The 22,170-nt window shown below is 37.4% G+C and overlaps 1 protein-coding gene across 1 annotated transcript; it reads left to right on the top strand.

The window, feature by feature from the left end:
• The first annotated feature begins 14,898 nt into the window (after positions 1-14,898).
• On the top strand, positions 14,899-15,432 carry LOC102826052 (nucleoside diphosphate kinase A 1-like). Its single transcript, XM_006871223.1, has one exon. The coding sequence runs from the start codon at positions 14,917-14,919 to the stop codon at positions 15,430-15,432; it is 516 nt and encodes a 171-aa protein (XP_006871285.1). The 5' UTR covers positions 14,899-14,916.
• The last annotated feature ends 6,738 nt before the right edge of the window (positions 15,433-22,170 follow it).

Raw genomic sequence — 22,170 nt, 5'->3', positions numbered from 1 at the left:
TGGAAAGGAGAAAAAAAAGAGGAGGAAGGGCAGGAGAAAGGGACGAAGGAAAAAAACAAGAGCGAGGAGGAAAAGGACCAAGAAGAGAAGGAAGCCCAAGGAAGAAGGAGAAGAAGGAGAGCATAGAACCGATGAGGAGATGATGATAACAGTTAAGGTGTTGTAGAATTCATACATCATCTATCATTAGAATTTTTCTTTTATGTATAGAAGTGAGATTATGAAAACCAAAGCAGAAGCCATTTTGTTTTCATTTTCACTCTTAAAATGCTACTTTCATTTTGCCTTCATTGTAATGGGTCTTGAAAAATCATCATTTTTAGCACTGCAAACTAAACAAACTCCTGGCATTTCTAATACATAAGAGGTGCCATAATTTCATGCCTTTGCAAACACACACTGTGAGCAATCAAGGGAAAAAGGAAATTAAAAACTAATTCTGTTGTTTATTCTACTCATTTATTTTATCAGTCATCTCAGTCTCACACTGAATAATAATCAACGGGGTTTGATAGACACACCTAGGGGAGGCCAGACATCTCTGGAAATCTCTAGAAATCTGAAAAGAAAGTCAAATAATAATGCTTTGGGGAGGCGTCTCTAATTATGCAATCAAAGGCATCAACTCTAACATTTCTAGTCAATGCAAAACTTTTCAAATAACAAGTGAAGTGGGATAGCCATAATTTTAAAATTCAGAATTTTTTCTATCAACAGCCTCAAAGTGTTTGATAGTTCAAAATAACAACAGTGAAGATTGTCCCCAGTCTTAGAAAAATGGTTAACTAGTTCCTGAGGTTTATCACTGTCTGCACCCAGAAAAAAATCACATGATCTTCCTTCCTTATATTTGACAGTGTAGAGCTCTCCCTGAGGCCCATGAAGATCCCTGTAGTGAAATTCCACTTATGCCTCAGCAGCATTATGGACCTGATTCATAATGCATAAAAACAAATTATCCATCAGAGAAGAGTCTGTCATTCGCTATTTCTGAAGGTCTCCTCAAGAGGTTAGAGTAACGGTTGGATATGATGGGAGTCAATAGTCTTAATCATCCTTAAACATCAGGACCTCTTTGTGTAAAACGATGGGTCTAGATTTTCTGAAGAGTAAGAAAATGTACAGGATAACCCATTTTACAAAAGGACCCAACTAAGACATATGGATCTCAGTCTTATAAATGCTACCTTTATAATTTGTAGCTGTTAGAAATCATTAGCAACATACTGTTTGCTTCTCTTTGTTAAGTGCCTTTGCATGGGTTTTTGTTGCAGACCGTGTAAGACTAGTCAGAGGTTCGAGGCCCTCTAGGGCTGAGTGTAACAAATGAGGCCACTGGCAGTTAATGGAAAATTGCTTTCATCTTAATATTCAGGTATATATATTAAATTAATACACTGGAGCCTTTGAAAATCCACAGATAAATGTGATATTTTCCTAAAGCCGAGACTAAAGGTTGCAAGATTAAACCTTTCTCCAAAGGATTAACTAAAAATATCTTAGCTACTTCTCGGTTCTTTGTTCTATAGACAAAGAACCCATCCTCCCTAATCCCTTTTCCAGGTGCAGCCCATTCACCTGGGCTTCTCCTGCAGAACTCTCACCTTCCCCCAACTGACCTCAAGGGCTATAGATATGTTAATTGGGCCTGAGAATCCAAGTTGCTGGCCTGGGATTCGAACCAGTGAAGTACAATGTAAAGTTACCTAAATGTCTGGAAAATTACTGATGTTAGCTGTATCCTGTTTTAGTCCCTCCCAGCTTAGTGTGAAACTCCTCCCCTAAATTACTGATGTTAGCTGTATCCTGTTTTAGTCCCTCCCAGCTTAGTGTGAAACTCCTCCCCTAAATAAAACAGAGGCCCAGGTGTGCATTACTGGTTGGAAGGCATGGAGTAAAGATTGCAGGGCAGTGAGTTGCTGCCTGCAGAGGCCATGATGCCTGTAGTCCCAAGCCTGCCCACCAGTGATGTATCCACCCTGGCTTTGGGGTGCCTCATTGTCTCCCTTCTTCTGTTTGTGTATTCTTTCGCTATCCCTATCGCCGCTGGATCGCCCCTCCTCGTGAAACAAACACTTGTGACAACTATGTCGAGGGAAAACCCCGACAGGTTTTGGCTCATAGAACCCAATGCACAAGAGAATGAAACATCGCCTGGTTCTGTGCCATCCTCACAATTGTTATGCTTGAACCCAGTGTTGCTGCCATTGTGTCAATTCATCTCTATGGGGTCTTCTTCTTTTTTGTTGACACTTCATTTTATAAAGTATGATGTCCCACTTCAAGGGCTGGTTCCTCCCACTAACAAGTATGAGACATGAAGTCTCACCATTCTGGTTTTTAAGGAGCATTCTCGCTGTATTTCAAACACAGATTTGTTCATTCTTCTGTCAGGCCATGGTACTTTAAATATTGTTTTCCAACACCATAACTCAAATGTGTCAATTCTTCTGCTGTCTTCCTTATTCATTGTCCAACTTTGACATGCATAGGAAGCAATTGAAAATACCATGGCTTGGATCAAGAACACTTTAGTTCTCAATCTGACATCTTTGCTCGTGAATACTTTAAAGAGGTCTTTAGCAAAAACTTGCCTAATGTAATGCATTATTTGATTTCTTGACTGTTACTTCAATGAGTGTTGATTATGGATCCAAGAAAAATGAAATCTTTGACAACTTCAATCTTTTCATTTATCATGATGTCATTTATTGGTGCAGTTGTGAGGATTTTTGTTTTCTTTACATCGAGGTGCAATCCCTACTGAAAGCTATAGTCTTCGATCTTCTTCATCAGTAAGTATTTTAAGTACTCTTCACTTCCATCAAGCAAGGTTGTATCATCTGCATATCACAGGTTGTTAATGAGTCTTCCTTCAATCCTGATACCATGTTCTTCTTCATATAATAAAGCTTTTCCTATTATATGCTCAGCATACAGATTGAATAAGTATAGAGAAAGGATGAAATCTTGGCACACACTGTTTCTAATTTTAAACCATTCAGTATTCCCTTGTTCTGTTCTAATTACTGCCCCTGTAGTGGTTACTAATCGGGCTATGAACCGCAAGATCAGCAGTTCGAAACTACCAGTGGTTCCTCGGGATAAAGATGAGGTGTTCTGCTCCCGTTAAGATTTACAGCCTCGGAAACCCTGTACAGGGTCGCTATGAGTCGGAACCAACTCCACGGCACTTAACAACAACAACAACAACAACAATTCTATAAACGGAGTCCTGGTGTGGCACTGTGGGCTAACGTGCTGGACTGCAAAGTCATTTTGAACAGCAAGGTCAGTGGTTCAAATTCACCAGCTACTCCTCAGAAACCCTATACAGGATCATTATGGGTCAGAATTGACTCGACAGCACTTAACAACAATAACATTCTATATATATGAGTCCTGGTGTGGTGCTATGGAATAAATTTCTGGACTGCGTGGTCAGTGTGAACCACAATCAGTGGTTCAAGCTTACCAATCACTCCTTGGAAACCCTATACAGGTCAAGTTGACTCAGAACCAACTTGACAGCACTTAACAACAATAACAACAATTTTATGTACAGGCTCATTAGTTAAATTAAATGCTCTAGAATATCCATTCTTCACAATATTATCTATAGTTTGTCATGATCCACACATACTTTTCTACTTATTGCTAAATAAGTCTGAGTGAATCACTGAATCAATAGTATTTATTGAGGATTGATTTCAGGCCAAATTCTGTGGAAGCAAACTTTATGACAGGTAATTGCTTGCAGCGGCTTATTGAAAAAAACAACACCTGGTTCTGGGTGAGGAGTGTAAAGGAAAAGTGATTGGACAAAAGGAGAAATTAATTACAAGGTTGTTGCGATGAAGACCTTAGTTAATTCCAAATTCTACAAATAGATTTGAAGCTGAATGAACCTTTGAGGAAAGACCATTCTATCTGTCCCTAATTGGGTCAGAATGGTTGGGCCATTAACCAGTTATTAGATGGCAGCTCACTTCAGCAAGAGAATTTTCCAAAGTCATTTAACTGAGAAATGTTCTCAGTCAATTTCTGGTCAACTGTGAGAATGAGTGCTTCAGACCTTGAGGGAAAATCTGAACAACACAGCATAAAACCAAAAGACTAAATCAGTTGCCATTAAGTCAAGTCTGATTCAAGGTGACCCCATGTGTTGGAGAGTAGAACGATGCTTCATAGAGTTTTCAAGGATCTGGCCTGTCAGAAACAGATTGCCAATGTTCCTCTGAAGCTCCTGTGGTTGAATTTGGATCATTACATTGAGTGATAAATCATTTTTTTTGTCTCTGTACCCCACACCAGTTTATGGGTCCCTTGAGTGGATAGGGTAGGTTATACCTTAAATGTTGCCTTCCTAACTAAAGTGTCCTTTATTGTTGTAAAGTTTTCTTATTGTTGTTGTTGTTAGGTATCATCAAGTCGGTACTGACTCATAGCAACCTACACACAACAGAATGAAACACTGCCCTGTTCTGGGCCAACCTCACAATTGTTGCTATGCTTGAGCTCTCTAAGTAGCTATATTCCATATGTTATTCTTAATCACAGCAAATTTATGTTACCACTTAGCATTTATCCTGACCTAAAATTAATAGGTTTATTTCTTTAGTTGTCTATTGTCTACCTCCCACTAAATTGTATATTCACAATGATAGGAACTATGAATGATTTATTTATTATACTGTGAGTGCCTAGCACATTTTCTGGCTCATTGTAATTATTAGCTCAATGAATGAATGGATGAATGAATGAACTTGTGTGTCCTGTGCAGCATTCTCTAGGTAGATAGATAGATAGATAGATAGATAGATAGATAGATAGATAGATAGATAGATAGATGATAGATAGATAGATATAGTGCTTATATATATATATACTTTTATATATATATATATACATATATATATATAATAAATTAGTATGTGAATGAATGAAAAAGTAAAATAATTGATAAAGCCATTATTTTATAATCTAGTTTAAATAAAGCCATCATTTATATAGGCAAATATTTTATATTTGGATTGAACCCAATTAGTGACACATAATAAATGAAATCCTGTTTATGTATTTCAATAATATATCAATTTAACAAGCCGTTCATTTTTCACATCAAGAAGCCAGTTTCTGTTCAACACTTTCATATACTATGTCTATCACAAAATCTCAATTTGAAATAGTTGTTTCATGGCAGGTTTTTAAATCACTACTCTATCAATCATAGTCTATAGCCAATATTATTATCTAATGAATACATGTACAGTATAAAGTAAATCAGCAATTTCCATGCTTTTATGATCTATCTGATTTAAGATTATATTCTTTCCTGCATATGAGTTTATGATTTAAAAATTAGAAATATTCCCATGTTTGGAGATGAGTCCAATTTCCATTTTTTCTAGCCAATTTTACATACATATATATATACTTAAGTTGAATGAAAGCCAACGGGAAAGTAGCAACTGTTTAGGTAGCATTCATTTTATAGTTCAGTTGAAACAACATAATAGAGTAAGAGAAACATTCAGTAGAGAATTGCTGTTGTTGTTAAATGCAGTGGAGTTGGTTCCAATTCATAGCAACCCTGTATAGGGTTTCCAAGGACCAGCTGATGGGTTTGAACCACTGACCTTGATGTCAGCAGTCCACTGCTTATCCTACAGCACCACACAATTAGGCAGAAATATTCAGGAAGTTTAGTCTATAAAAACACATAACTGCTTTAAGTAGTGAGTACTAGTTGACTGCTACCTCAAAGTTGGCAGTTCAAACCCCACAGCTGCTCCATGGGAGAAAGATGAGGAAGTCTGCTCTCATGAAGATTTACAGTCTCAGAAATTCTGTATTGACTAACTCTGAGCCAGAATCAGCTTGATGGCAGTGGTGGATACTAGTTGGCTGTTAAACCTAGGGGAAGAGATCTAGGTTCTAGTAATGTTTTAAATTTACACATTTCGTCAAATCACCTGCCTTATTTCCCCATTAATACATCTTTAAAGTGTGAACACTACATGATTACCAAAATACCTAAATTTTTACAATTTAATGTTTTTCTCTAAAAATATAGAACTATTAAAACAATATTTAAAAAAAAAAAAAAGAATGTCATTAAAGCTCAAAGATGTTATAGAGGTAGTCTATTACGTCTTAAGACTCTTGGTAATTTCCCTTTTGAAACTATGAGGGAATTCAAAATAAATAAACCACCCATAATTAGCACTGAATGTTAGTATAAGTTGTTTTTAGGCATTGTTGTTGTTGTTAAATGCCTTCAAATCAGTTTTGACTCCTAGTGACCCTATACAGGGTTTCCAAGGAGTGACTGGTGAATTTGAACCAGCGACCTTTCAGTTCAAACCAATACTGTAGTCAAGTGCTTATCCTATAGTGCTAGAGGAGGATGCGCTGGAATTAATTTTTGCAGAAATTTCTCATAATCTAATAGTAGTCTATTTTTGCTGAAAAAAATCTGTTCATGAAGCCTCTTTAATTTTATATAGGTAAACTAAGTTCTCCTATTAAAAGACACACCTTCTACTATTGCCAAAAAAAGTTTCTAAGAGTATAAGTAGATTAAGTGATATGACAATTATTTTATTTTTAAAGTGAAGACTTTCAATGCTGAATTCAAGACCTTGGAAATGGCTTCAAAAACGTTGTCAGTCACTTGCTCTCAGATTCCCTATCACCCTCACAGTGAAGTTTTGTGAAGATCAAAAATGTAAAGAGAAGTTCAAAAGTGTGATAGTTAAGGTTTTTTTGTCAACATGACTTGGTTAGAATTTTCAGTAGTTTAGCAGTTAAGATGTAGTTCTAATATGATGATCTAGTATGATGCAGTTGCCCCCAGGATGTGATCTGATTATGATCAGCTCTGCTCTGATGTAAATACCCTATGTGTTGCAAATCCTCACTACTATGATGTTAATGAGGCCAGATGCAATCTACAGGATTAGATTGTATCTTTGTCCATCTTTTTAGAGTTTATAGGATAGAGAAGTGAGCTGAGTTCAGAGGGACCAAGTACCACTAAGATAGAAGATGCAGGAGTGGAATATGTTCTTCAGACCTGGGGTATCTCTGCATTGTGAAGCTTCTAGATCCAGGGGAAGATTGATACCAAAGCATATGGAGATCTCTAAGGAATACTAGATTTACAGATGCTGAAAAGAGCCCAGGACCTGTATCCAAATCTGGCAAAGACAATGTTACCCTAGAGCCACCAATCTGAATTGGGACTTGGAGCCTCCTAAACGTTCAGAGAATAACATTTTGGTTGTTCCAGCCATCCACTTGTAGTGTTTGTTATTGCAGTACTAGATAACTAAGGGAAATAGAAAGAGGACATTTTAAAATCATGATCAAAAGTGTCAAGAGGAAGATTTAAAGCAAGATACCAAATGAGAATTGATCATGAGGTCCAGTTCCAGACTAGCTCTGCCACAAAAAGACAATTGACCACCAAAATTTCTTTCCCCAGACTGCTTAACAAGTAGAAAATAACTATTTCTTCAGTAAAGCCAACCCTTTCTGTCTAATACAGAGTAGTTAGGCATCATGACTTTAGAGTCAAACAACTTAGATTTTAATTCCAACTTTATTCTTGTGAACTGTGTAACATAAACACGTAATTTTATCTCCCTCTGTGTTTGTTTGCTCACCTGTGAAATAATCATAATAATACCTACCTCTTAGAGTTTCTGGAGGACTTTCTTTAAGTTATTTAGTCTATAGAAAGTGCTTAGCATTGTGCCTGGCACCTATGAAGTGTTATTAATGGTAGTAGCATGAATTACATTTCATCAGATTGCTTTTTCCTATCATCTTTCTAATAACAAAGTAACTGAGTCAATGAGAATTTTAATAGACGGAAAGGAGAGAAGAGAACCTAGAGTACTGTAAAGTAAAAAGGTGTTTGTTGAGAAGTGAGAGAAAGTATAAATGAAAGACCAAGAAAAGAGAAAGAAAAAGAAGGAGGAACTGAAAAATAGAGTGGGATTGTGTGTGGGGAAAAAAAAAATCCTAAAAAAACGCATCTTGTGTTTGGAATGATGGCCATAATTGACATTATATCAGTAAATAACACCTCCTTCCTGCTCCTTCTATACTTTCCTTCCTCTGCACACAATGGCCAACATTTCTAAGAACTCAGAACTCAATCAAAAGTATTGATGCCTTCAAAAGCCTCTAAACTATTTTGGGAACCAGCTGCTTCTAACACTTCTTCTATTGTAAGGAAAGTTCTAAAATCTAACTAGGATTCTGATTTACAATGCAAAGTCTGGATGTCTTTTTTTTTTTTTTTTATCAAACTTTTTGCAAATACAAACACCAACCCAAAAAGATAGACTTCATTAGCGCCAAGGAGATTGAAATACAATGGAAAGGACCAGAGTCCTGAGGATCATTGATACAGAAACCTAAAAAAGTGGAAATACAGGAATCATCTGTTAAAAATGCACGCTTGATGAGTTGTAAGCCTCTGGGAACTTTTAAAGGCTTTACCATATGAAGTAAGTCTGGAATCATATTGGTTATTGGGTGTGCAGAAAAGGAAACAGCCTCCAGCTAACCCTGGACATTAGTAGCTAAACGGAAGCAAGAACAGAAAAAAGGAAGCCCACTAGGCAGTCTTCCCTTGGGAGTAGCATGAGAGGATCTACTTCCCTGATCTCTAAACAAATGTAGATTCTGATAACCTGGGCTATGACTCAGTATTTCCAAGAGAGAGCCCCTTTAAAAAAAAAAAAATGGTAAAGAAAGGAGAAAGAAAGTATTTGTTCAAAAATATATAATCCATGCTTTCCCAGTGTCTCTAGCTCTTGTATGGGTATTTACTTTGTGTCCAAATGTGAGCAAATCACTTTTAGGCAATATTTCATCTAATCTTTATTATAAAAGAAAGGTTTTTAAGCCTATAAAATGAATAATAGTATTACTCCGTATCTTAGACAAGAGAATTTCAAAAAGGTAATTTCTACAGATTGCCATTCAGTCGAATTTGATTCATAGCAACTCTGTATAGGGTTTCTGAGACTGTAAATCTTTGCAGGAGCACACAGCCACATCTTTTCCCCTCTTAGTGACTGGTGGGTTTGAATTGATGACCTTGTGATTAGCAGCCCAACACTTAACTCACAGTGCCACCAGGCTATGAAGTTCCTACAGGGTCACAATGCTAGTTTGTGGTAAAACTTCAAATCTTTCACTAGTAGTTATAAAAGAATATGTTATTGTAGTTGTTAAGTACTGTAGAGTAAATTCTGACTCACAGAGACTGCATGGGGTTTACAAGGAGCGGCTGGTGAGATTAAACTATCAACCTTGTAGTTCAAACCAACCTTACAGTCCAGTACTTGATCCCACAGCGCATAAACTACTTTTCTGTCTTTTCTAAATAAGGAAAGGAAAAATAATAACACAATTTGGAATTTCACCAGAAAACTTTAGGCTTGTTTTAAGTATAATGGTCTTAAGACTTGCAATTTCAGATATACTGATGATTCCTGGAATCAAATGAGTGCATCTTGCACATGTCATTTAGTAAATCATCCTTTCTGAGTAGATTACATTGGTAAGAGTTCTCAAAGATCATTAAATTTAGTATGTCTAGAAATTTACTTTGATCTTCTAAGAAGAAATAAAACTACTTGAAAGCATATTACATGCTCTTTCTTCCTTACCCAACACACATGATATTACACACACAAACATCCTCTTATACCTTCACATCTCCTCAAGCAAAGCCAATAACACATTACAGACATGTTAATTTAGTCCTGTCTCTGTGTACTATTAACCTATTTTTTTTCTTATTCATTATACTTGTATGTCTATATTAATTCTTATTTAAAAAAATGGTATATCTCTTCAGAAGTTTAACCTCCAGCATAGCTTTGTAAAATGTGGTCCTTTTGACTACACTCTAATTTGTCTCCTATTTATAATTAGGTGAAGAATCAAGAGGGTGATGGTCAAGTCTCATATTTACAGCTAGAGAAAGAATTAAGAAAGTAATGCTGATATCAAGTACAAAAGCATTTTGCCCTAAGAAAGTTCAATATGTTCAATTAACTAACTCCAGAAAGCTAAATAGGACTTAACATGTCATCTTTTAATGTTATTTTAAAAGAGTTTTAAAGCCAACATGAAAATAGGTCTGGTGCAAGCAGACTGATGGAAACATCTCAGACATGTAATTAAAGCTATAGGTGTGTAGAATACTGTCAGTTCAGACATGTATTGTCACTGATAAAGAAAAAAGAAGAGTTACACATTTAAAAAAATCATTTGGCAGTTAAAATATACCAAAAATATTCCCAAGACTTTGGAAATGTTGTACAATATGTGTCAAAAAGAAGTTTCATTGTCTTTGCAGCTCTGCCAATGTTTTATGTTCCCATCATCTCTGTTCCCTCCTCTTTTGATGATATACATATCATGTGTCTGTGGACCTAAAGGGAAAACTCTCATAAACAGAGTGTCTGCATTGACAAGTTTACAGTTCGTCCACAGTGAAGACAGCATCTATTGAGTATGATACAATTCCACTGCAGTATAGCCTCCAGGGGCTTTGTTAAGGTGAAGGACTAGCTACTAAATGCCTAGTCTGACTATTAGATAAATTATTTCTACTGTTTATTTTTCCTTAAATTAGAATGTCTCAGTTAGATCACAGATCAGAAATAATTGAAACAACGTTATATCTCTTTTTCAATGCCCAGGTTTAATTTGAAATCAAGGTATGGTTTGTTGTTGTTGTTATGTGCCGTGGAGTCGGTTCCGACTGTAAATCTTCCCAGAAACAGAAAGCCTTATCTTTCTCCTGCGGAGCAGCTGGTAGTTTTGAACTGCTGACCTTGCAGCTAGCAGCCCGATTCGTAACCACTACACTACCAGAGCTCCTTCATGGTATGGTAATTCATAGTTATTGGGTGAAGTTCCCATTTGGAAAATATTGGATGTTAATTTCCTCAATATTAAGCAGTTCTGGTATGGCACTGTAGGGTAAGCACTGGACCAAAAGGTTGGTTTGAAAAGCAAGGCTGACAGTTCAAACCCACCAGTCGCTCCTTGGAAACCCTATCTATACAGGGTCGCTATGATTCGGAACTCACTCGATGGCACTTAACAACAAGCATACTATAAGAATTTCACATTGTTTGAGATGTTATAAATCTATCATTTATATGCAAAATACTAGGGATAACAACTAGTTGACTAAACTAAATGATTAGACAAGACTCTTTTCATTGAAAGTAGCAAAATTTTAACAGAAATTATATTAAGATTGCAACAGTACATCAGTAGGGAACTGCCAGAAACTCAAGCTGGGTTCAAAAGAGGATGCGAAACTAGTTATCATTGCTGACATCAGATGGATCTTGGCTGAAAGCTGAAAATACCAGAGAGATGGTTACCTGTCCATTGTAATATCAGTATTCAAAACAACATCAGAACTCAAATGTAACATTTTTTTTTACAGTCCTCCTTACTCAGTTTTCATATGCATGTTGTTGTTGCTGTTGTAGTTAAGTGTTGTTGAGTCTGTTCCAACCCACAGTGACCCTGTATAGGGATTTTGAGGAGTGGCTGGTGAGCTTCCAAAGAAAATACCTTGGCTTGAGTCAGGTGCACTTTAGTCCTCAAAGAGATATCTTTGCTCTTTTATACTTTAAAGCAGTCTTTGTTGCATATTTACCTGATGTATTATTTTGCTTCTTGGCATTGTTTCTATGAGTGTTGATTATGGATGCAAGCAAAATTAAATCCTTGACAACTTGTATCTTTTCTCCATTTATCATTATGCTGTTTATTGATCCAGTTGTGAGGGTTTTTTATTTTCTTTATACTGACGTGCAATTGATACTGAAGGCTATATTATTTGATCTTCATTAAATGTATTTCAAGTCCTCTTCACTTTCAGCAAGCACAGTTGTATCATCTGCATATCCCAGTTCATTACTATGCTGTCCTCCAATCCTAAAGCAACGCTCTTCTTCATATGATTTAGCTTCTCAGATTATTTGCTCAGCATAGAGATTGAACAGGTATGTTGAATAGGATGTATTCCTGACACACACCTTTTCTGATTTCCATTTAGTATCCCCTTGTTCTGTTTGAATGACTGCCTGTACCAGAGCTCCTTAGATGTCCATTATTCTTAAAACTTGGAGGTTCTGGATTCCAGGCTTGGCTAGACTATGACAGATGAACCAGGTAACTTTCAGAATGTCTGTACATATATGTTCTAAATTTTTTAAAGAGGATAATCTTTCCCACCCCATGCATTTATCAGAATTTTCAAATACAATAGTAACTTACAAAAATTTAAAATCAGCAATGTGATCCATGACCATCATAACATAGCAAGCTTTGTATGTTTTATAGGAATAAACATGCTTATGTGCTAAATAAATTGTGTAGATTTGACCTTCTAAAGAATAGAAACCATTTGTAAGCACTTCAATAGTTTATTTTGTTAAATACCAACCTATAACTATAAACTGTGAAAGTTATGTTTTTGTTTCCTAATTTATTTATTAAAGCAGATATTAAAAGCTTTGACTGATTGAAATTCTATTAGCACTTTTCATAATTTTATAATAATGAAATAGGTGCCAAAATCTTCTATAATTAGATTTGCAGTTTTGCTATTCACTCTTTAATTCATTTATTCATGTACTAACTTGTTTATTCAAGGTGCTTTAAACACCTACCAAAATGAGTTAAAATTAACAGCCCTGACTATCAGTAAAACAGACAAGTCACTAGACTCTTCAGACTTCGCTCAAAAACTCCTGCCAGTAACCATGGACTCAGACTAACCCTGATTCATAAAATTCTGGCTCCGTTAAAAAATGCATGAATTTTTTTCAAAACAAAAATTCCAAAATAAAATTTGAATTTTCTTGAATTACAGGAAGCCAGTTGTGAATTTTGTTTACATCTAATTCTCACTACCCTAGAAAAGCTCCTTGTCAAATCAGACATTACCCCACTATGTGTGCTGTGCTGCATGCTATCAAGTTTGTTCTGACTCATAATGATTAGAGGGTTTCTGAGGCTGTAAATCTTAATGGGAGTAGAAAACCTTATCTTTTTCCCAAGAAGCAGCTGGTAGATTTGGACTGCTGACCTCTCGGTTAGCAGCCCAAAGCGTAAACCCACTAAACTAACCAGGGATCCTTACATAATCCCTACAGAAAAGTTAGAATTTGCTCTGCCCTGGTAGCGTAGTGGTTATAAATCGGCCTGTGGACCGCAAAGTCAGCAGTTCGAAACTACCAGCTGTTCCGCTGGAGAAAGATGAGGCTTTCTGCTCCCGTAAAGATTTACAGCCTCGGAAACCCTGTACAGGGTTGCTATGAGTGGGAACCTATCTACTCCATGGCACATAACAACAGCAACAACAACAATTTAACAACAAGGAGCTCTGGTAGCATAGTGGTTACGAATCGGTCTGTGAACCTCCAAGTCAGCGGTTCCAAACTACCAGCTGCTCTGCAGGAGAAAGATGAGGCTTTCTGCTCGCGTAAAGGTTTACAGCCTCGGGAACCCCGTTCAGGGTCGCTATGGGTCGGAAGCGACTCGACGGCACTTAACAACAACAATATAACAACAGGCAAGGAGCCCTGTTAGGGTAGTGGATTACTTGTTGGGCTGCTAAACACAAGGTCAGCAGTTTCCAATCTACAAATTGCTCCGCAGGAGAAAGATGAGGCTTTCTGATCCTGTAGAGATTTAAAGCCTCAGAAACCCACATAGTGTCGCTTTGAGTCGGAACTGACTCCAGGGTCCAATCACCACCACAACCAATTTCACAGGTGAGAAAGAGGAACTTCTCTATGTACTTAAGACACAATTTCAAGAGATATTTGTTGTTAAGTTCCATTGAGTCGATTCCAACCCATAGCGACCACATTGTCTTCTCAAGGAGTCAAAGTGAGTAACAAGCTTTCCTTACTTATCCCAATTAAAAATATCCAACCTAGAAAGAAAAATAAGAGCAAAAATTCCTTCCTATTATGCAATGCACTGTTATTAAGCATCTGATAATACGTTTGCTGAAACATTTTCATAAGTTGAATAAATGAATATATTCTTTTAAGTAAGTGACCCACAGAAAAGCAGTTCTTCCTATTCCCTGAGGACTCCAAGAAATACTTCATACCCACCATCAACTGTATTCATGTCACCTTAGGTGGCTGAGTGAATTCACACCTTTCATTCAGGAGGCCAAGTTCCATTCCTGACCAAAGCACCACCTGTATATCCTTGGAAGCTTGTGTTTTGTTATGATGCTAAATGGATTTTAGTGAAGCTTTTAGACTAAGGCAGACTAGGAAGAAAGATCTAGTGATCTATTTCCAAAAACCAGCCACAGTGAAAAACCTGTGACTCATAACAGTTCAATCCACAATCACCAGTGGGGATATTGCAGGACCAGGCACTTTCTGTTCCATCATGCATGAGGTCATTACGAGTCAGGTGTGGTGCTGCAGATTAATGCTCTGGACTACAAGGTCAGTTTGAACTGCAAGGCAAAGGGTTCAAGCTCTCCAAAGGATCCTGGGAAACCCTATAAAGTGTCACTATGAGTCAGCACTGATTCGATCGCACTTAACAATAACAACAATAACAATGTGGGTCACTTTAATCATTATGCTTACAGTATTATCTTGAAAGAGTGGATATAAATATTCAGGCAAATATTTACAATAAAACTATGACAAGATAGAAACTTCATAAAACTCAGAAACCTCAGCACTAGTTTCTCCAATATTAATAGAAATTAATTAGAGTAAACAGTGTATCTTCTATCATTTAGAGCTATTTCATTGAATGACTGGAAAGAAATTGCAAAAATACTTTGGGGAATTAAAACCCAAGCAGCTAGAAGGGACCATGGCCAACAGTGAGTTCACCTTCATCGCCATCACTCCTGATGGGGTCCAGCAAGGCCTTGTAGGAGACATCATCAAACGTTTTGAACAGAAGGGATTCCACCTTGTCGGTTTGAAATTCATGCGGGCATCTGAAAACTTTCTTAAGGAACACCACATTGACCTGAAGGACCGTCCATTCTATGCCAGCCTGGTGAAATACATGCACTCAGGGCCAGTGGTTGCCATGGTCTGGGAGGGACTGAATGTGGTAAAGACTGGCCGAGTGATGCTTGGGGAGACCAATCCTGTGGACTCCAAGCCTGGGACCATCCGTGAGGACTTTTGTATTCAAGTTGGCAGGAATATTATCCATGGCAGTGATTCTGTGGAGAGTGCGGAGAAAGAGATTGGCTTGTGGTTTCTCCCTGAGGAACTAGTAAATTACAAGAGCTCTGCTCAGGACTGGATCTACGAGGGACAGGAAGGCAGACCACAGAACTTTCCCGCTTTGCCTCGCTTCTCTTCCAAAGGCTAACCTAGTGATTTCTGGGGTCTTTCTTATAATCTGCAGAGAAACTTGAGACCTCCTTGTACAGTGTTATGTGTTTCCATCAGATTAAAATGTTTCAGCCCCCCCCAAAAAAAAACTTTGAAAAGCAAAAAAAAAAAAATTCTGAAATAAAAATCCTTTTGGATTTGTAAGTGAAAGGCCTCGGTCCTACTTAGCAGAGTAGAAGCCATCACTCAGATTTGGCTATCTCTGTAGCAAATCCCCCAGAACAGCCCAATCTATGTTCCCTGAACATTTAAATTTAGAATGTAATTTACACAGAAGCCCTCCAAATCTAACACATTCACAAACACTCCCAGAATGAAGTCATATTTGTATTCAGCACTGGGTGATGTTAACTGCTACTTGCTAAAAGTGGTGCTGTTTGCTGAAATTTCTATTTTAAACTTCCCATCTTTTGTTAGAGTGGCTAGATATGAAGTTGTGTTCTGCCAAAGTTGAGAAAAGGGCAACCCCCTTTTTCTGGGACTAGCTGGCAGATGATTCCTTCATGAAAGCACCATATTGCTCCTCAGTGTATTTAAAGAGGTGTCCTATTGAGGCCTTTAGAGTCCTGGTGAGGTCTTTGGTGATGAATTATCCCCCAGGAAGAAAGTGTATCCATAAAAGGAAGCTACTGGAGAAAGGAGTGATGGTACTGCCTGCCTTCTATGTGCAGCTGAAGACCAGTGTGTTTGCTCCAGCAAAGCAAAATAGTCACTGAAGTCTCAAACAGCAAATAACAAGGGATGAAAGCAAGCTGGTGCCTCCAGGCCATACGGTTTTAGCTGAAGTATTTCTTCTTCAGAGAAGCCATCCCCCAAACCCACGGTAGATTGTTATTAGTTGTCATCCAGTTGATTTCTGCTAACGGTTACCCATGTATGCTGTTAAAAGTAGAATTGCTCCATACGGTTTTCAAGGTTGTGACTTTTTGGAAGCAGATTGCCAGGCCTTACTTCCAAGGCAATTCTAGAGGGATTTGAACCTCCAACCTTTCCGTTAGTAATTGAGCACTTAACCCTTTTTGCCCCCCAGGGTCTCCATCTGACTATATTAGGTTTCCCTGTTTAGCACATATCTGCCATGTCTTCTTAGCACTTATTTCAGTTGCTTTGAAGAAAATTTTTATATATTATTTAGTGTAAATTGGAGAATATAATAACAGGTATCACTAAAATGTGTAAAAGTGACTAAGTTCAAGCCATTAAAATCACTGATTACTTGGGATGCTTTAATCTAAAACAGTTACTTGAAAAAATTAGGAAGAGGAAGGAAGAGAAAGAGAGAGAGGAGGAAACACTATTTCAACTAAAGGAATAAGCCACCAGTTGCCCTCAAGTCAACTCTAACTCGTGATGATCCCACATACATCAGAAAGGAACTGTGTTCCATAAAGTTTTCAATGACTGATTTTAGGGAAACACCAGACCTTTCTTCTTAGTGCTTCTCGGTGAAGTCTAACCACCAACTTCTGGTTAGCGGTCAAACATGTTAACTGTACTACTCAGGGATCTAAAAGAATAGTCCAGGCTAAATATTAATAAAGATGAAGTTGTACATATTTGGAGTTGAGGCAATGTTCCAGTACCCAGATTTCCTCTCTCCTTTCAGATCGCCATTCCTCAGGTTAATTCCTTTTTTGTGACCTTGCTTCATGATTACATTCTTAATTTATGTCTAGTAGAGAATAAGAAGGAGCTCTGGTAGCATAGTGGTTATGAATCAGACTGCTAATCTCATGGTCAGCAGTTCCATGGGAGAAATATGAGACTTTCTGCTCCTATAAAGCTTTACAGCCTTGGAAACCCTGTACAGGGTTGCTATGGGATGGAACCGACTCCACGGCACATAACAACAACAAGAGAATAAAAGGCAAGTTGCTTCCCCAATGACTCAAAAATTCACGGACTTGATTTCTTCTGGCCCTAACTACCTTGACTTGGCACCAGCACCCATCCCTAAGTCATTCAATGTGGCAAGGATTTGTAGACACACTAATTTGCCTAAGCCAATCAAAGCTCATACTCAAAGCCAAGAAGAGGGTTGGTACCTCCCAAATCTCATGATTGGACAATTCAGAGTACTGTTCAGAAGGTAAGAAACGAAGAACGATGTATGAAGATGTGAAACTAAAGCCCGTAACAATGACCAAATTGGTTTTGCATTAGAAATCACAGTAGGGAAATAGCAATACCAGATTTAGATGTTTTAAATGTCATCAATGTGGAATAGCTGAAGAGAAGTTTTAAAGCAGAACAACTATATTTGATGGCTGGATCAGGATAAGAGTGAGAGAGGAAGATAGTTCTAATGAATGCTATCTTGAATGAATGCAAGGTGTTTCTACCCAGCATTCAGTTAAAATATACAAAAAAGAATAAAATTTTAGTATGGCACTGTGGGTTAATGCGCTGGGAATGCAAAATTGCTTTGAACAGCAATGTCGGCCATTCAAGCTCACCAACTGTTTCTTGGAAATCCTATACAGGGTTGATATGGGTTGGAACCAACTAACAGGAATTTAACAACAACAGAACATATCATGTTTAACATTCAATAGAAAACAGCTTTCATTCAGACAGTTTTAGAAAAGACTTAGGGAATGTGTTAATTGCTACTAACATGAATTCAATGGGCTATCGGGGAAGGAATACTTTTTTTAGAAAAAATGAATCACAGTAAATTGCAAACATAATTACTAATCCAATTTCGTCATCATTTTAAGAAGTCAATCTGAACAAAGGTTACCACATGCTTTAGGAACAATTTGCTAACTCAAAATCTGAAATTCAATTGCCCTTCTCTCCTCCATCGAAATCCAGCATTACTTCTGCTAAAGCTAGGACGCAAGGAGAACCTTTACTACCTAGAGTCATATCAGCTGGGAGAGTGTATCTCATAATTTGTGCATAATGAATCACCCCAAAATATAGTTGTGTACAATGACAATCAAGTATTTAACTCACAATTCTGGTGACATACAAATTTAGCTAGGTTCAGCTGATCTGGACCTGGTAAACTGATCTCAGTCAGGACTCAGCAAGGGTTAACTTTGGAGCCAACTGGGGAGCAAAGTTTCTCCTTAATGTGATCTGAAAAGTTATTAGTAACTGAAAAGTTGTTGTTGTGTAGGATTTCTGAGTTTCTGAGTAGAAGCAGTTGCTGGATTTGAACCATCGGCCTTGTAGTTCAAACCAACCTTGCAGTCCAGTGCTTATCCTATAGCACAACACCAGTGTAGCTCAAGTTTATACACATGGAGACAGTGTGGTTCCAAGAAGAGAAAGAAAGCAAACCCCAAGGGGCAAGCAATTTTTAAGTCTCTGCTTTTATCATGTTTGCTAATGTCCCATTGGCCAAATCAAGGCACATGGCCAAAGTGGGAGACGACTACTAGAAGATGTGGAAAGAGGAAGGTGTGAATAAACAGGAAAAATACTAGCTCACTATCACCAAATTACTGAATCAAGTTAATTCCAACTCACAGCAACCCTACAGGCCAGAGTAGAACTGGTCCCTAGGGACTGTCTCATTTTTTCTCCTGTGGATCAACCTGTGGGTTCAAACCACTAACCTTTCAGTCAGCAGTGTGATGCTTAACCCACAGTACCCAGGTGTCCTTTCAATCCACCACAGCTACTGACAATTAGACTCATATGAGGTGTTAGTATTGGGATAGTTTCTTTCTTTTAAATGTGAGAAAACCATTATTTCTGTATACAAGTTTTATACATCCAGAAGCTGGCAGGAATTAGGATAATGTTTTCTCTTCTTTCCAGCAGTCAATTCCTTACTCTAGGCCTTCTGTTCAGGGAAAGTGGTGTGGTGATTCTCACTCTGCTATCTCAACACCACTGTATCAGCCCTCTTGCTAACAGTTATTCACAATGACATTGCCAGTAAAATTCATAAGTTTTTAAAAACTAAAATAACATAATATAGAAATCTAATTAGTACCATTTGAGTTTCATTCTAATTTTAATGTTATCAGAATTATTCTCTTTATCACTCTGCACTAGCTAGTTTCAATCGATTCCCAACAGTGGACCTTCCTGGACCAAAGAGTGAGCAAAGCGAGGGCCTTCAGATAGGAGGCTCACTTGCAGAGTGGAGTGCCTCCAGACATTTAATTGGGAGGTTTGCTGACCCACAGAGTTAGATCTGAGTGCCTTGTAGCTGACGCTTATGACTGAGTGGCATGCCCTTTGTTCATTTAACAGAAGTTTCCAAAGATCTTTGTAACACTGCGTTGTTATGTGCCGTCGAGTTGGTTCTGGCCTATAGCAACCCTGTATAGGGTTTCCGAGGAGCATCTGGTGAGCTTGAACCACCAACCTTGCAGTTCAAATGGCTTTGCAGTCTGGCGCATTAACCCACAGTGCCACACCAGGACTCCAGTAGGGCAAACGTCAAGGAGCCAGAAAGAGGCTTACCTGCAGTGTGGGTTGGGAAGGAGTTGCCCCGACCAAAGAACTGTGTCATGAGCATTTCTGATTGTAAATTGTAACCTGTTAATGTCCCTAACCAACCCCATAATCCCGAGTATTTCCTATGATTTCAATGTGACCATTACAAGTACTTGAGGTCAAGTGAAAGAGCACTAGAAAACACATGTGAAAAAATGCATGAAACCTAACAGAGCTTGGCGCATTTAGTTTTTCCATCAGCTGGACTGAAAAAAAAAATTATAAAAGACACATAATTCATAGGGAACTGGGTAGTAGAACAGTGAGAAGAATATTGTCTCAGTAATAGGGAAAATAGCCCTAAAGCCCTAGCTGCCTGCTGTAGCTCTAACAAGGTTTAAGAGTAAGCCACAAAATAATCAAATTGTCTCCAAGTAACTTAACTGCATTTCCGAACAAAAATAAAAAAAAATTTGTATAAATATAAAAAAGCAATAATAATAAAACAATCTAGCACCCAACAATGTAATATTCATGTCTGGATTCTAATACAAAAAAAAAATCACATAAAGAATAAAAATGTAAGAAAGCAGAAAAATAAAACCTATAATGAGGAAGAAGTAAACAAAAACAGGTACAGAGATAACACAGATCACAAAATTAGTAGACAAGGACAGCAAAACAGTTCTTAGAGCTATAAGCCATATGTTAAATAAAATAAAAAATGAACCCTGTAGACTTTTTCATAGAAATTAATTCTGAGTGTTTATAATAACTGATTTCAGGTTTTATTTTAAAGACATAGTAATTCAATAGTATGTTATTGGTGATAAACTAGATAAATGATACACTAGTGAAATAGACAAGATATAGACAGACAGACAGATAGATAGATAGATAGATAGATAGATAGATAGATAGATAGATAGATAGATAGATAGATAGTTGTTGTGAAGTGCTGTCCAATCGATTTTGACTCATACCAACATTGTATTGGGTTTTCCAGGGAGCAGCTGGTGAGTCTGAACAGCTGATTTTGCAATTAGCAGTCCAGTGCTAATTCTACAGCGCTATACCAGGACTTTATATATATATGTAAAGTCCTGGTATAGTCCTGTATATATATGTATATATATATGTGTGTGTGTGTGTGTAAAATCTTCATGGAAACAGAAAGTCTGATCTTTGTCCCATGGAACAGCTAATGGGCTTGAACCACTGAACTTGTGGTTCACAAAGTGCTTATCATATGAAGCCACTGCATTCAATATACATCTATATATTAATAAAGATTTTATATATGGAATCCTGGTGTGGCACTTCAGGATAATGCACTAGATTGCAAGTTCGCTTTAAGCCAAAAGGTGGGCGATTAAATTACCAGCCATTTTATATATACATATATAGAGATAGATAGATAGATAGATAGATAGATATAGATATAGATAGATGTAGATATAGATGTTGGAGTCCTGGTATGGTACCATAGCATAAGCACTGGACTGTTAACCACAGGTGGGTAGTTCAAACCCACCAGCTGCTCCTTGGAAACCTTGTTCAGAGTCACTGTGAGTCAGAACTGACTTGATGATACTTAACAGCAATAATAAAATCTATATAAATTTAACTGTATCTCACCACCATCTAGTAATTCCGACTCATAGCAATACCATATAGGTTTCTTATGCTGTAAATTTTTACAGGAGCAGAAAATTTCATCCTTCTTCCATGAAGTGGTTGATGGGTTTGTTAGTTTAGTGCTTATCCTATAATGTCACAGCACTCTATAACTACAAATAGATGTACAGTTAATTATATTAATATAGTCATAGTTAATAATATAATTAACTATACATCTATAAGGAGCTCTGGTAGCATAGTGGTTATGAATCAGTCTATGAACCTTAAAGTCAGCAGTTTGAAACTACCAGTTGTTCCATGGGAGAAAGATGAGACTTTCTGCTCCCATAAAGATTTATAGCCTTGGAAACCCTGTATAGGGTCGCTATGAGTTGGAACTGACTCCACAGCACATAACAACAACAATAATACATCTATATCTATGTATCTCTACCTACTTATCTATATATCTAGATCTATGTTATTGCTAAGTGCCATTGAAGTGATGCTGACTCATAGTAACCACAGTGTCCATTAGCAGGTAACCCTTTAAAATATAGTACACCCATGCCTCATTTATCTACACGGTTAGGGTTTAAAGACCACATATCTACATGCTATGCAAAACATTTAGTGTTATAAGTAAATGCAAGATGATCATATAAGACAACAAAGTGGAGGATAAAAGCATCCA

The sequence above is a fragment of the Chrysochloris asiatica genome, unplaced genomic scaffold (assembly GCF_000296735.1).
Source record: "Chrysochloris asiatica unplaced genomic scaffold, ChrAsi1.0 scaffold00163, whole genome shotgun sequence".
Classification (NCBI taxonomy): domain Eukaryota; kingdom Metazoa; phylum Chordata; class Mammalia; order Afrosoricida; family Chrysochloridae; genus Chrysochloris; species Chrysochloris asiatica.
The sequence above is the reverse complement of the archived record's forward strand: the minus strand, read 5'-3'. Positions and strand labels throughout refer to the sequence as shown.

What these genes read in the sequence shown, in the direction of transcription:
- LOC102826052 (XM_006871223.1), top strand. Translation starts at nt 14,917, where the DNA reads ATGGCCAACAGTGAGTTCACCTTCATCGCCATCACTCCTGATGGGGTC.